We start from the raw sequence: 14619 nt of genomic DNA on the forward strand, positions 1-14619 counted from the left end.
AAAATGTCTTGTGAAAACTTGTACTGGTGAAAGGTACAGGCCAGAGGGACTGGAAATTTACCAACCATTAGATGTGCATCTGAATTGTGGGGTAACTATGGGAACATGAACTTCCCAAAGCTTCTAAAACACATTTTTCCTAATAGACATCATCAATAAAATGGGATCTATCCCTTGGTTGCTCAATATGGGTTTGATCTGGTTTCTCTGATAAACTCGAGGACACTTTATGCTGATCCCCAAAATAAATCTCTTAGACATACTACTACACTAGTAAATTACAATTGACAAATTATTTAAATTCAACAAATTTAATCTCATAATTAAAAACAGGGTAAGAAATTATGACATTTATCACAGAGAATTTGAAACACAGAATGTAAATTAAATCTGAAAATTCTAACAACATTGTGGCTCATTTTTCTCTTCTCATCCAGTCTTCTGTATGTATGCACACATTTTAAAAAACTGTACAGTATAGCTATTATTTGGTGACCTTTTATGCTCAACGATGCTGCATAAGCATTTTCTCATTTTGCTAAATATTTTCCAGAGTGATCACTTTGGATGGCTGCATCAAATTTCATCAAATAGTGTACATAATACAGGTAATTCTTTTGGAGGATATCTAGATAATTTCCAGTATTTCCATATCACAAATAATATTCAAATAATATATCCATAACTATAGGCATTTTTCATTTTTGGCAGATAAATGTACAGATTTATCTGTACATGTATATGTACTGGGTCAACATATAAAAATATTTTGTGACTGGGCGTGGTGGCTCAAGCTGGTAATCTCAGTACTTTGAGATGCTAAGGTGGGTGGATCACTTGAGGCCAGGAGTTTGAGACCAGCCTGGGCAACATGGTGAAACCCCATCTCCACTAAAAATACAAAAATTAGCTGGGCATGGTGGCAGGCGACTGTAATCCTAGCTACTCAGGGGACTGAGGCAGAAGAATCGCTTGAACCTGAGAGGCGGAGGTTGCAGTGAGCTAAGATCTTGCCACTGCACTCCAGCCTGGGTGACAGAGCAAGACTCTGTCTCAAAAGAAAAAAAAACAATGTTCGATAAATGGTTTTTAAACCTACATTAAAATAATAAAATCTATTTAGCTACACATGTAATGTGATTCAACATGAGCCTTTTACTCTACAAGCACTAAGGCAAGATTTGCCAATGAAGATATTCAATGAAAACATTTAAATTCTATTTCCAGTTCTAAATTCTATTTCCAGAAAAATATCTATGGAATAGACAGACAATAGGGTTTGTAGTCAGAAATTATGAGTTCCAGTTCCTATCACTTTACTAGCTATGGAGTCTTCATAATGAAAACACTATTAACATCTATTTAAAAGGTCATGAATACTGAATAAAATAATACACAGCTTATAACACATCATACAAATCTGGATAATATGAATAATCCTGTCATTTGATCTCTAATTTTTTAATACATGAAAAACATATTTCAAAATGGTCAAAATAATAAGTTTTATAAGTAGTATTAAATTTAACAATGCTCTGCAAGTTAAAGCACTGGGATTCTAAGGAGATTAATGTTCATATTTGAATTTATTCAAAACTGGAGAGTCATTTGCATGTTCTTTAAGGAGATATCCCTTTGAAGTAATATGTTTTGTGCTCACCATATTTGTATAATTAACTCAGTCATCTTGGAGAATAACAATCAAAAGCAGGAATAGAAAGCTAATTATAAGAAGAAACAGGGACTTTGTCCATTGTAACATTTTGAGAAGTCAATTTAATAGTTAATGGCTAATATTAAGAAACATATTCAAAGACATATAGCCACATGTTCGCCAATAAGCAGCATGGACTTCACTTTCTATTAAGTTGGAACTAACAAGCTAAATTTTTCTAAGTATTACTTTAAAAAGTAATCCTGGATAATCACTTTGATCAAAGGGTTCACAACATTGTTGATCATGAGTTTATAATTTAATGCAAAGAAATTATCTCTATCTTCATTTTAAAAGGATTAAAATATCCACTTTGTAATCCTCATAATTCTGGCAATTAGGTAAATATAACTGTAGTCAATTTATTGTACAATTAAAATCCCTAGATAAATATCAGATGATGTGATTTCTAGTTTCAGTTGGTGATATGGTTTGGCTGTGTCCCCACTCAAATCGCGTCTTCAATTCCCACATGTTGTGGTAGACAGCAGGTGGGAGGTAACTGAATCAAGGGGGCATATCTTTCCTGAGCTGTTCTTAAGATAGGAAGTAAGTCTCACGAGATCTGATGGTTTTCAAAAGGGTTATGTCCCTGTGCAACCTTTTTGCTTGTCTGCCACCATGTGAAATGTGCTTTTCATCTTCCACCATAATTGTGAGGTCTCCCTAGCCATGTGAAACTGTAAGTCCAATAAACCTCTTTCTTTTTGTAAATTGCCCAGTCTTGGGTATATCTTTACCAGCAGCATGAAAATGGACTAATACAGTTGATTATTCAATAACTGTATATATTTGATAAATTTTTCTCCTTCCAAAAAAAATCAAGAAAAGGACATCTACTTTAACTACCTCATAGTATTTCTGTTAGGATCAAATGGGAGCATTCTTTGAAGTCTAAAAGGCAGACTCCATCATTGCTATTCGGGCCAGAAAACACAAGCATACTTCTATAGGTAATGGAACTAAGAATCTACCACTTGATCTCACATAAAAACATAAAATCTGACCAGGAATGACCAACGACAGAACCATTAAGTCCACTTCCACGTTATCATTTATTAATTCCCATGAATGACTGTGCAAAACCAACAGGACAGGAAAATGGACACAACTTTGAAACAAGCTTGTCAATACACCAAGTTAGCCATTACCTTATTTAATTTATATTATTATTATTATTTGAGATTGGGTCTCCCTCTGTCACTCAGGATGGAGTGCAGGGGCGCAATCTCAGTTCACTGCAGCCTCAACCGCCCTGCTCAAGTGATCCTCCCACCTAAGTCTTTCAAGTAGCTGGGACTGCAGGTGTGAATTACTGTTCTTAATCTAGCAATTACTACAGTTTAAGCAACTTACAACTCTACACCACATCAAAACTCTAATCACAGAGATTAATAACTGACAGAGCCATAGTGTATTAAATTGTTCAAATGAAGATGTTACTACATTTTTAAGAGTCATTCTAAAGTTCATTACAGATTTAAAAAAACAACCTACATAAACCTCTATGTGCAAAACTCTTAAGGTTTCTTGGGAATTTTCCAGAGATATTAAAAAAAAATCACAAAAGCAGTAGCCAAACATCCTCTAAAAAATGCAAAATTAAAATAATCCTACCAATAAGACTTTCTTACATTATTAAAAGCATCTTCTTTTCTAATCTTTTCTGAATAGAAAGTCTTTTATTCCATCATGTTAAATCCACTAAACACCTAAATAATCCCAACCTAGGCATGCTTTTCACTGTCATTCTAATCCTCATTTAGCTTTAAATGTTCTATTTTTTGTAGTCAATGGGTATTATATATTTTTCTGCCTATATGAAAAAGGTTATTAGATTCTTCTGTGGAAGTAGTGGAAACATACAACCATTAGTGGCCTGAATTAGAAACTCGTGTAATGATTACCTCACAGAACAAGACTTTCAGCCAAGAATAATTTATTTTAAGACAAGCAAACACAAACTGAAACTATCAGAAACTGTTGTTTGTCCACCTTTCCTGGAATACTTATGTTTTTCTCATATAGACTGCTGATGTAAAAATGGTGCAGTTAACCAAATGTCAATCTAATGTTTTCGTAAGTATCTGAAATACGTGTCCCCTGGTTTTTATTTGATTACTCCTATGTAATATAAATTACCTTAATAATCATCATTGTTTACCTAAAGTATTCCACTATGCTGTGCACAGTGTTCTCATCAACTTATTGGAGGAGATGGATTTTTAATTAAGGTTCACAAAAAACTACATCATTTACAAATACGTTAAATAAATGATGAAAAGTTGAAGCCTAAATAAGAGATGCTAGTATCTTTTAGTGCATGTGTTTATAGCTATTTGCATTTAGAGTCACCTGGCAGATCTGTGAAAAATATTACCAAACCCTATCGCAGACCTACTGAATCAGTCTTTGGGGATGAGGCCCTACATTTTTAATAATCACCCCAAGTGATTCTAATCTCATTAAAGTATGAAAACCACTGCTTTAGGTCTAGGTGCATAATCAAGATGCCATATTTTATAGCTGAATTGCTCAAAATGTAAACATGTTTCCAAGGAGAATGGTAACACATGATAAACATTTTTCATATTTTGGTACCTCTGTGGGATTACCCTGAGCCCTGAATAAGGGAATATATCTTTCTGTGTTTAATCACCTGAGTAATTGGTTGACTGACTCATTTATCCATTCATTTAACAAGTTATTGGGCATCAGTTATGAGTCTGGGCACTATTATCATGTGGATCTTTTCTTGTCATTGATAAGACAGGAATTAAAGGGTTTCAAAGACATTCCTCACATCTTCTACTTAAAATATTTTCAACAGTTTTCTACTGAATATTGTTGAGTAAATGAGAGAATGAATGCATTCACGAATTCTTTTAGCACCATAAAAAATTACTGTGCATCTTGAAAATAAGTCAAACAATGATTTCTCCAATTACTAACTCTTTGTAGTAAAACGGGTATGGCTAAAAAAAACTCAGTCTTTTCTAGAATCTATAGATGTGAATAATTTCTTAACAAAATCATGGAAAGAAATTGCTGAGACCAGCCTGGCGAACATGGTGAAACCCTGTTTCCACTGAAAATACAAAAATTAGCCGGGCATGGTGGCACACATCTATAATCTCAGCTACTCAGGAGGCTGAGGCAGGAGAATTGCTTGAACTTGTGAGGTGGAGGTTGCAGTGAGCTGAGATCGCGCCACTGCACTCCAGCCTAGGCAAGAGAGTGAGACTGCGTGTCAAAAAAAAAAAAAAAAAGAAAAAGAAGCATGAATTTTGGAGTATAGGAAGTACTTGGCAACAAAGTCTTTTAAAAGATAGCCAGTAAAGAAAGGATAATATGAATATTGATATAAATCTCATGTTGTGTGTATATGTATATAATTTTTAAAAATAAATGTTTCAATAGCTTGTGGCTGGTGTTAAAAACAAGAAAATGACCTAAATGTCCCTAGAATGTTCTAATTGGAAGTGACCTTAGAGATTATGGGGTGCAATCCCCTAACTTTACATGTGAGGAATATGAAGTCCAGAGAAGAAGAGCATGCTGATCCAAGCTGGCTCACCTAATTAGCAACATCACATGCAGTAATTCTTGAATTCCTGTTTTCCAATTTAACATTTTTTTTTTTTCTGTAGTATCACACTGGGTGCTGTAAAGATGTCAGTTTTAAGCAATTATGTAAGAACCAGAAGGCTGGCAATCTATGGTATTTTAAATTTCCTTATTGTCTAACAAGTTGCAGTAAAAAGATAGAAAGAAGTGGCAAGAAGAACTGGTCAATAGTTTAACTGATTCCAAAAATTTTTTTACCTCAGAAGGAACTCAAAATTCAAATATATGCTTCAGAATTTCATAAGGAAGAAGTATACATTTAAATACCAAATGACCAAACATTTGATCAATTAATAAATAAGTGCATTTATTGCCATGTCTTTTAGACTTCGATACGTGATGCAATTGGCATGCGAGGAAATAACGTGCAGATAGGATTGTCTAAAATCACAAGCACAGAGCAGCAAGATGCGCCTCAGAGCTTCACGCTGCAGTATCCTAACAGGTTGGAACTGTGACACTGGATCCGATCTTGTTAACAAGAATAAGACAGGAAGCTGTACTACAATCAAGCATTTAGAGAAGCAGGATTCAGATAAAAGGCAAATCACAGTTGATGCAGTGGTAGCCATGTGTACTGACTATAGCAAAAGAAAACAGACAAAATACAATAAGTAGCTCCTCACAAAAAGAAAAAACCCAAAGACAAAAGTCTTCATTTCAATTAAGCACTACCAAATATAACCAGTAACAAACTACCTAAAATTGTGAATGTAGGAGGATTGGTTTAGTAGAGCTATAACCATTTTTTTGAATATCATCTATTAATAATTAATTCATTAAAGTTCATCTCAGATTGCTTATTTGGTTACCACTAATCAATCAACAATTATGCATTAAGAACTCAGGGTTTGCTTTAGAAGGTTGGGGGAATAAAACTGCTTCACATGCTGAGCATCCAATAATTTCAGATATTTTAAAAAAAATTAAGTTTCCTCTTAATCCATCTGCAAACAGCATTAGTTAATTAATAAGCAAGTACAGTTGTGTAATGACAAATCACTCAAAAATCCAGGTGTATCAGGTGTATCTCCCTAGCAAGAACAAGTTGCTTCACATCTCTTCCCCTAAAATCATTTCCCTGTAAAATAGAATAAATAATAGTGTCTTCCTGATAAGATTGTTTTGAGCATTAAACCTCTGATACATGTGTTTGGTATATGACTGTCAATACGCTAAAATCTCAGAGCCTTTGTAATGTATGCAACAAAAGTTAATAAATAATAAATCAGCTTATTAACTAAATTCCTGCTAAACTGACAAATTATTTGAGTCAATTATGTTCATACAACAGCCTCATTTTGCCACTTTCTCAGTAAAATTTATTAGCACTAAGTATTGCCTCATCCTCAGGAGGAGGAAATAAAAGGCATCCAAATAGGAAGAGAGGAAGTCAAATTATCCCTGTTGGCAGACAAGTTCTTTCTTTATCTAGAAAACCCCATAGTCTCTGCCCAAAAGCTCCTTGATCTGATAAACAACTTCAGCAAAGTTGTAGGATACAAAATCAATGTATAAAAATGAGTAGCATTCCCATAAACCAACAACATCCAAGCAGAGAGCCAAATCAGGAGTGCATTCCCATTCACAATTGCCACAAAAAGAATAAAATACTTAGGAATAACAGTTAAGCAGGGAGGTGAAAGCTCTCTAAAATGAGAATGACAAAACATCCCTCAAAGAAATCATGGATGACACATAACAAATTGAAAAACTTTCCATGCTCATGGATAAGAAGAATCCATAACATTAAAATGGCCATAATGCTCAATGCAAGTTATACATTCCGTGTTATTCCTGTCAAACTACCAATGACATTCTTCACAGAATTAGGAAAAAAAAAAAAAAAAAAAAACTACTTAAAAATTCATATGGAATAAAAAAAGAGCTTGAACAGCCAATAACCAATACAATCTTAAGCAAAAATAACAAAGCTGGAGGCATCACATTACCTGACTTCAAACTATAGTACAAGGCTACAGTAAACAAAACAACAAGGTACTGGTACAAAAAAAGACACACAGACCAATGGAACAGAATAGAGAGCCTAGAAATAATGCAGCACACCTACAACTATTTGATCTCCAACAAAGTTGACAATAATAAGCAATGAGGAAAGGACTCCCTGTTCAATAAATGGTGCCAAGATAACTGGCTAGCCATACATAGAAGATTGAAACTGAACCTCTTCTTTACACCATATACAAAAATCAACTCAAGATGGATTAAAGGCTTAAGTGTAAAACCCCAAACTATAAAAACCCTGAAAGATAACATAGGAAATACCATTCTTGACACAGGACCTGGCAAAGATTTCATGACAAACATGTCAAAAGCAATCGCAACAAAAACAAAAATGGAAAAATGGTATCTAATTAAACTAAAGAGCTTCTACACAGCAAAAGAAACTATCAATGGAATAAACAGCCTACAGAATGGGAGAAAATATTTACAAACTATGTATTCCACAAAGGTCTAATATCTAGAATCTGTAAGGAACTTAAATTTACGAGCAAAAAACAACCCTGTTACAAAGTGGGTGAAGGACATAAACAGATGCTTTTCAAAGAAAGATATACAAGTGACCAACAAGTATATGAAAAATGTCCATTATCACTAATATTAAAGAAATGCAAATCAAAACCACCAGATACCATCTCACGCCAGTTAAAATGTCTATTATTAAAAACTCAAAAAATAATGAATGTTGGCAAGGTTGCAAAGAAAAAGAAACAATCATACACTGCTGGTGGGAGTGCAAATTAATTCAACCATTGTGGAAAACAGTGTGGCAATTCCTCAAAGACCTAAAAACAGAAATCATTTGACCCAGTAATCCCATGACTGGGTATTTACCCAAGGAATATAAATCGTTCTACCATAAAGACACACATGTGTATGCAGCACTATTCACAATAGTAAAAACATGGAATCAACCTAAGTGCCCATCAATGGTAGCCTGGATAAAGAAAATGTGCTATATATATATACCATGGAATACTATGCAGACATAAAAAAGAATGAGATCATGTCCTTTGCAATAACATAGATTGAGCTGGAGGCCATTATCTGAAGCAAACTAATACAGAAATAGGAAACCACATACCACATGTTCTCACTTGTAAGTGGGGGCTAAATGATGAGACCTCATGGACACACAGAGGGAAACAGCAGATGTTAGGGCCTATTTGAGGGTGGATGGTGGGAGGGGGGAGAGGATCAGAAAAAAATACCTATTGGGTATTGTGCTTATTACCTGGGTGATGAAATAATCTCTACACTAAACCCCAATGATATAAAGTTTACCTACATAAAAACCTGCACATATACCCCGAATCTAAAATGTAAGTTAAAAAAATATATCGCCTCATCCTCACCAGGGAAAAGAGGAAAAGGTCATTTTGTTCTTTAGGCGGGTTCAATGACAGGTTTGTACCTTCAATGTACATTTGATGCTGTCACTTTTTCTCTACATCTGTAATTTACCAAATTCATTAATTCACAGTCATGTTGAAATTCTGAACAACCAACTTTGAAGTAAGATTTATAACTTTAATATCTTTTTCATATACCAACAGCAGCGCCCACGCATCTGATCATCCTTTACTCTAGAACTTAAGAGGATTATGCAAAAAACTTTTATGAAAGCACACTTCATAAACAAAGTTTCCTTTCTACTTCAACCAAAATATTGTACAGCTTATGAGGAAACTTGCAATAATAAATTGTAAAATGTTTTACAGACACTAATATTTGTTAATCTTTATGAGAACAATTTTTAGGGGATTGATAACATTTGTTATTCTTGATAGCTGCAACAATAACAACAAACATTCAGGAGGCATTTGCTATGTGCCAGATATTCCCCTAACTCTTTGAGGTACGTGCCATTTTAAAGATGAGGAAATTGAGGTACAGTGATACAACCAGGCAATCTGACTTTAGGGTCCAACCTCTTATCCACTATTCTAAATATGAATGTTGTAGCCTTTATAAACATTACATTAATCAAATACAGCATATCTATACTCTAGTAAAATGTTCCAAACCCTAAGCCAAAATCTCTGTTTTAAAATTTTTACAACTTTTTGGCCATGGAAACACACAAACAAACAAAAAAATACACTTGGAGAATTAGAATGTAGTACATAAAGACACCAACTAGTCATTCCTACCTCAAGTCTGTCTGTTCGCATTAATTTCTGTGCAGCAGCTGCAGCAGCTGCAGGTACAGGGACACCCGGATTCCCTGTAACCAACATTGGTGCAGTCGGCAAGATCTCTGCTGGGACCAGGCTTGGAGAAACAGGTCCCAGATAGGGATTAAAGGCTGCTGATGCATTGGTGGCTAAGCTTGGTGCAACTGAAAACATTGGCTGAAAAATAAAATAAAAGCAAAATTTAACAAGCAGGTCTCAGCTCAAAGTTGATATTCTTAATTACACATTTGTCCTCCATCCATCTATCCATTCTTCCTTCCTTCCCTTCTTCCCTTTAATCCTGTGTTCATTTACCATTTGTCCTCCATCCATCTATCCATTCTTCCTTCCTTGCCTTCTTCCCTTTAATCCTGTGTTCATTTACTATCATTTAGGGTAAGGCTGTTTTATTAAATAAGCATTCATCAAATCAATGTTTTTCTAAAATATAACAGGTAAAATATCCATTAAATTATTCACTGGAATTTTGAACCTAAGGGTCTACAATACTTGTAATTTTTTTTTTTGAAAAATAGATAAACTAGGCAGAAACTCCTTGTGGTCACCTAATCTTCATCTTTGCCCTGACTTAATTCTAGGTATTTGTCTAAGAAATACATTTTGTAATTGCTATGTCAGATGTACTTGAAAGACCTGTTTACAACTCTTAATAGGTTGCAAGGGTCCTATGATCCGGAATAAATAAAGTAGAACTCCCAGGGGATAAAAGAGTTTCACAGTCAATGTAAGCTGTAAATAAATCTCATGGGTATGGGAAAGGTGATGATGACACCTTGTCTTCTGAGCACATAAGATAAAGTGTTTGGTATACTTACTTGATGGTGATTTTTCTGGGGGAAATTATAAATGTTCCACTAGTCTATCACACCTTACTGAGGGAAAACAAGTCTAAAATGTGAAGTCTGAAGTAGAACTGCTACTAAGGAAATGCTACATAATTAGTCAAGGAAATACATATGGCAGAACTGAATAAACTGCTACAAGACAGAATTTCTTCCAGAAATGCTTTCATGGATATACAAGGATTGTTTCTATTTGTTGATGTGCAAACTTGCATATCATAAAATATATTTGTTCTTGAATAGCATTAATTTACCTGAAATCTAACAATTTGTTTTTCTAGTGTTTAAAGTATAACAGAACACAACAATTTCATACCTTATCGATAGTACATTTTTAACTTCCTAACAGACACTCAATTCTAGTTCTTGAAGTTTAATGCTTCGTGTAACAATGCTTGTTTCTGAAACAAAAAAGCTTGTAGGCAAATGGATGCTGTTCTTTAATTTTTTTTTTTTTTTTTTTTTGAGACAGAGCTGTGCTCTGTCGCCCCAGCTAGAGTGCAGTGGTGCAATCTCGGCTCACTGCAAGCTCCGCCTCCCGGGTTCATGCCATTCTCCTGCGTCAGCCTCCCTAGCAGCTGGGACTACAGGTGCCCACCACCACACCTGGCTATTTTTTTGTATTTTTAGTAGAGACGGGGTTTCACCATGTTAGCCAGGATGGTCTCAATCTCCTGACCTCATGATCCGCCCACCTCGGCCTCCCAAAGTGCTGGGATTACAGGCGTGAGCCACCGAGCCCAGCCTCTTTAAGGTAATATTTAACAATTTATTTTCTTTACTCAGCAGTAATGAACAGAATTACAGAACATTTTTTAGAATAAAAGAGACATTATAATGTATTAATAACTAATTCTGCCATCTGATAGGAATAAGAAGTTACATGATCCCTGAATATATGTAGCATTCAAGAGAGCTTTGTAGCAAAACTTTTTGCAATATAAGGTATACATTACAAATGTAATTCTTATAGTACAAAAGAAATACGTTAAAAAGTAAAATATATCCTTTATTCACTCTGGCCCTGACTGATTCTATATTTAGAAAAATAAAATGAATTTCAAGTGTTCCCTTTTTCTTAGGGCAGTGGTTTTCAACTGAGTTGTTTTGCCTCTCAGGAGACACCTGGCAATGTCTAAAGACATTTTTGGTTGTCACAGCTGGAGGGGAACTATTGCATTCAACGGATGGAAGCCAGGGATGCTGCTAAGTATTCTACAACATATAAGACAGCCCCTCGCAAGAAAGAATTATCCAGCCCCGAAAGTCAATGCTGTCAACGTTAAGAAGGCCTTTCTTAGGGAACTCTTCTGTTGACCTCAAAAATTGCTTGGGAAGCAAACTCTTTGCATTTAGCTATACATTTTTACTAACACAAATATGAAAAACCAGAATATACAATACCTAATGTGATTCACTGAGAAGAAACAATACAATATAGATTATACCATTTCAACTTAAAATAATTATGCTTCTGAACACGTTGGTTTGAATGCCATGTGTAGCTGCTCTGCCAGGTCGATGGCTCTTGCCTGATGAAGTGGTCTCAAGTAGCACCTCTAATCACCAACCCTCCCAGCACAAAGCAGCAACCTGCAGACAACAAGAACTATCTGTGCATTCTAGATCTTAACAATCAACAAGCTGTCAAAAACTAGGGCCCAGGGCAGTCTCTGTCCACCAACACTTCCCGGAGCCACAGCTGACTTAATGCTGCGCCACTGTCCACTCTCTGTCCAGGTGGCAGCAGGACAAGGATTGATTGTATAGTGAATATATGTTGAACTTGGATTTCTATTCAAGGATATTCAGGTTAAACTTGTACTTTGTTACACATTGTCAGATTGCATATGAAAATCCAGCCAGACAAGCACCTTAATTTCTATATTAGTCATTTAAGAATTATAAGAAATTTAGCATAGAAGACTAAAAGAGTCTATGTCAGGGGACTAACAGACTAGTTCAGCAAATGGACAACAGAAGCTATTCACTATCATTTCTCTTTGCATTTTTTTACTATGAATAAACATGTATTTCCAGATAGTGCATTTTTAATGTATACTTCAGAAAGTTACTGAGATGTTTATGTTACTGTACATAATCTACTATAATTATTTAAAAGCAAAGGACAAATTTAAAAATGTTTTTGGAAGAAAAGCATTTTTATTTTAATAAAATGAGACCAGAGGCCAATAAAACTCAGCTCTCTTAAATCTCATCAAATAAAATACACTGGAAATCTAAAAATGCATATAATGCAGCTGTTGCACATTACAGGCAGAATAACACTTTTGTTATGTAAAAATACTGCTTTAATAACTGGCAATAATCTTTCCTGAGTTGTTTCTATAGAGTCAGCAAGAGAACTGATCTTTTGCTTTAATTCAGCAGAGCAAATTCAAATCTGAACAATTTTAGGGCACTGTCCCCAAGTAAAGTCTGTAGGAGTTTTTAAAAATGTGAAACATCAACTATTCAGCAAGCATTATCTCAAATTGTTCCCTCTTTCGATAAGCAGAGCTATTTGCTGAATAGGCAGACAATCAATAACTAGCTTTATACTATGAAACTTGATTCCAAAAGACAGACAGACAGGCACACGCACACACACACACACAAACACACACGCAACATTCCTTCATTTATTTTAAATTTTTGTAAATTTGTTACATCACTTTAGTCATACTGTTTTCTCAAAGAGTGCCATGTTGAAGATAGGTCACTGCTAGCCCCATCAGAGTGCCCTAATCAGATTAGGAAAGCACTTGACCTGCACTACTGCCAGTTTTCTATTCCAAAAGCTATCCTGCAGGAGGTTCAGCAGAATCTCAAAGACAGATATTAATGCAATGTTGTTATCAAGTGGCATCCTGTTCTCTCTGTGAAGGATAACATATAACTATGTAATTGGTATATTTGATACTGAGTATATTCTTGTGATAATGATTTGTAGGTATCTCTGTTCCTGGAAGACATAAGAAAGTTTGGTTTATAATTGCCTTTTGCCAACCAACACCCTCACCAGAGAAAAACAAAGTACAAACTTACTAATTCTGGTGCTGCTTAATCACTTGTTTGTTTTAAATCAGACATTGATTACATTAAGGTAATCAGGCTTCATTATAAATCAAAGTGTTAATGCCATATTGTGACCCTAGTTAGCTATGTAAACATGATTATTAGTAGTAATTCCCTATTTATTGTGTGTCAGCGTCATGCTGAGTGCTTTATCTGTGCTATTTATTGTATTTAATCCTTACAACAGTAGAGTATAAATTCCCTTGGTAATTTTTTTTTCTGTTGTGTTTTTTGAGGGGTAGAGATCAGAAGAGATCTGTTTAGTTCCCTACTGTCCATAGATTATGTGTCTATAGACACAAATGAGTGAATCGAAGGCCCAGGATGTGACCACAGGTGTGTCTGATTCCAAGTGGTTCTGACAAAGTGGTTTTCACACAATGAAACAGGTGTCCATTAAAATCACCCGGAGGACTTTTAAACCGTGAATGCCCTGGCCACTCCTCACTCGTCAGAATCTCTGGTAAGTGGCAGTATTTTTTTTAGAGCTCCTAGGTGATTCTAGTTCCACACACTATGTCGTTTTCTACAGATACAGGTACACTTTTCTGATTGTAAGTAAGGTCTCTAAGGATACATGTTCCCTTATGGCTCTTTTCTTTTAAACATGGTTTATCCTCCACACTGAATGCTACCCATGCCTAGCCAATCTGTTTAATCCCTAATTGTGCTTCAAGAATTAAGACTCTTCGGGTAAGTTTCTCTTGATCCATCCACATCTCAAACTATGAAGGGGTTTTTCTTACCCTCTGTTCCCATGAACTCCTAATTACTTGAATGCAGCATATACCACTGCATGGGTTTATCTGAATATCTCCTCTAGTCTGACAATACTGGAGGCTCCTAGAGGGCAGACTTTTGCCTTATGTCTTGTTCATGTTATGTATGTGCTGCGTTTAGCATCTATACAGATCCTCTACAAACATTTACTTAACATATATACTAATGGATTTGCTAACTGCTTTTCTCTGTCATGGAAACAAGCAAACACATTAAATATTCTTTAGAATATATACTTGAATGTGAAATAAAAGTGATTGTTATTTTCTTTCTTTACCTCAAAATTTAATAATTACTATCTGTAATATACCTGTCCAAAGTTTATTCTTTTTGTTTTGCAATTTTTTATATTAAGCTT

The 14619-nt window shown here is 35.1% G+C and overlaps 1 protein-coding gene across 47 annotated transcripts in view; it reads right to left on the bottom strand.

Annotated features, from left to right (window-relative positions):
• Positions 1–14619, bottom strand: part of MBNL1 (muscleblind like splicing regulator 1) — a 227871-nt gene that overhangs the window by 22877 nt on the left and 190375 nt on the right. For 43 of the 47 annotated variants that reach the window (XM_033203847.1, XM_033203950.1, XM_033203856.1 and 40 more), the window contains one exon: positions 9517–9717. The exons of the other annotated variants lie outside the window; for them this stretch is intronic. In XM_033203847.1, the coding sequence (XP_033059738.1) occupies positions 9517–9717 (201 nt within the window). The remainder of the gene's footprint in view (positions 1–9516; positions 9718–14619) is intronic. 47 annotated transcript variants of the gene reach the window in all.

The sequence above is a fragment of the Trachypithecus francoisi genome, unplaced genomic scaffold (genome assembly GCF_009764315.1).
Source record: "Trachypithecus francoisi isolate TF-2019V2 unplaced genomic scaffold, Tfra_2.0 Lachesis_group0, whole genome shotgun sequence".
Lineage (NCBI taxonomy): Eukaryota > Metazoa > Chordata > Mammalia > Primates > Cercopithecidae > Trachypithecus > Trachypithecus francoisi.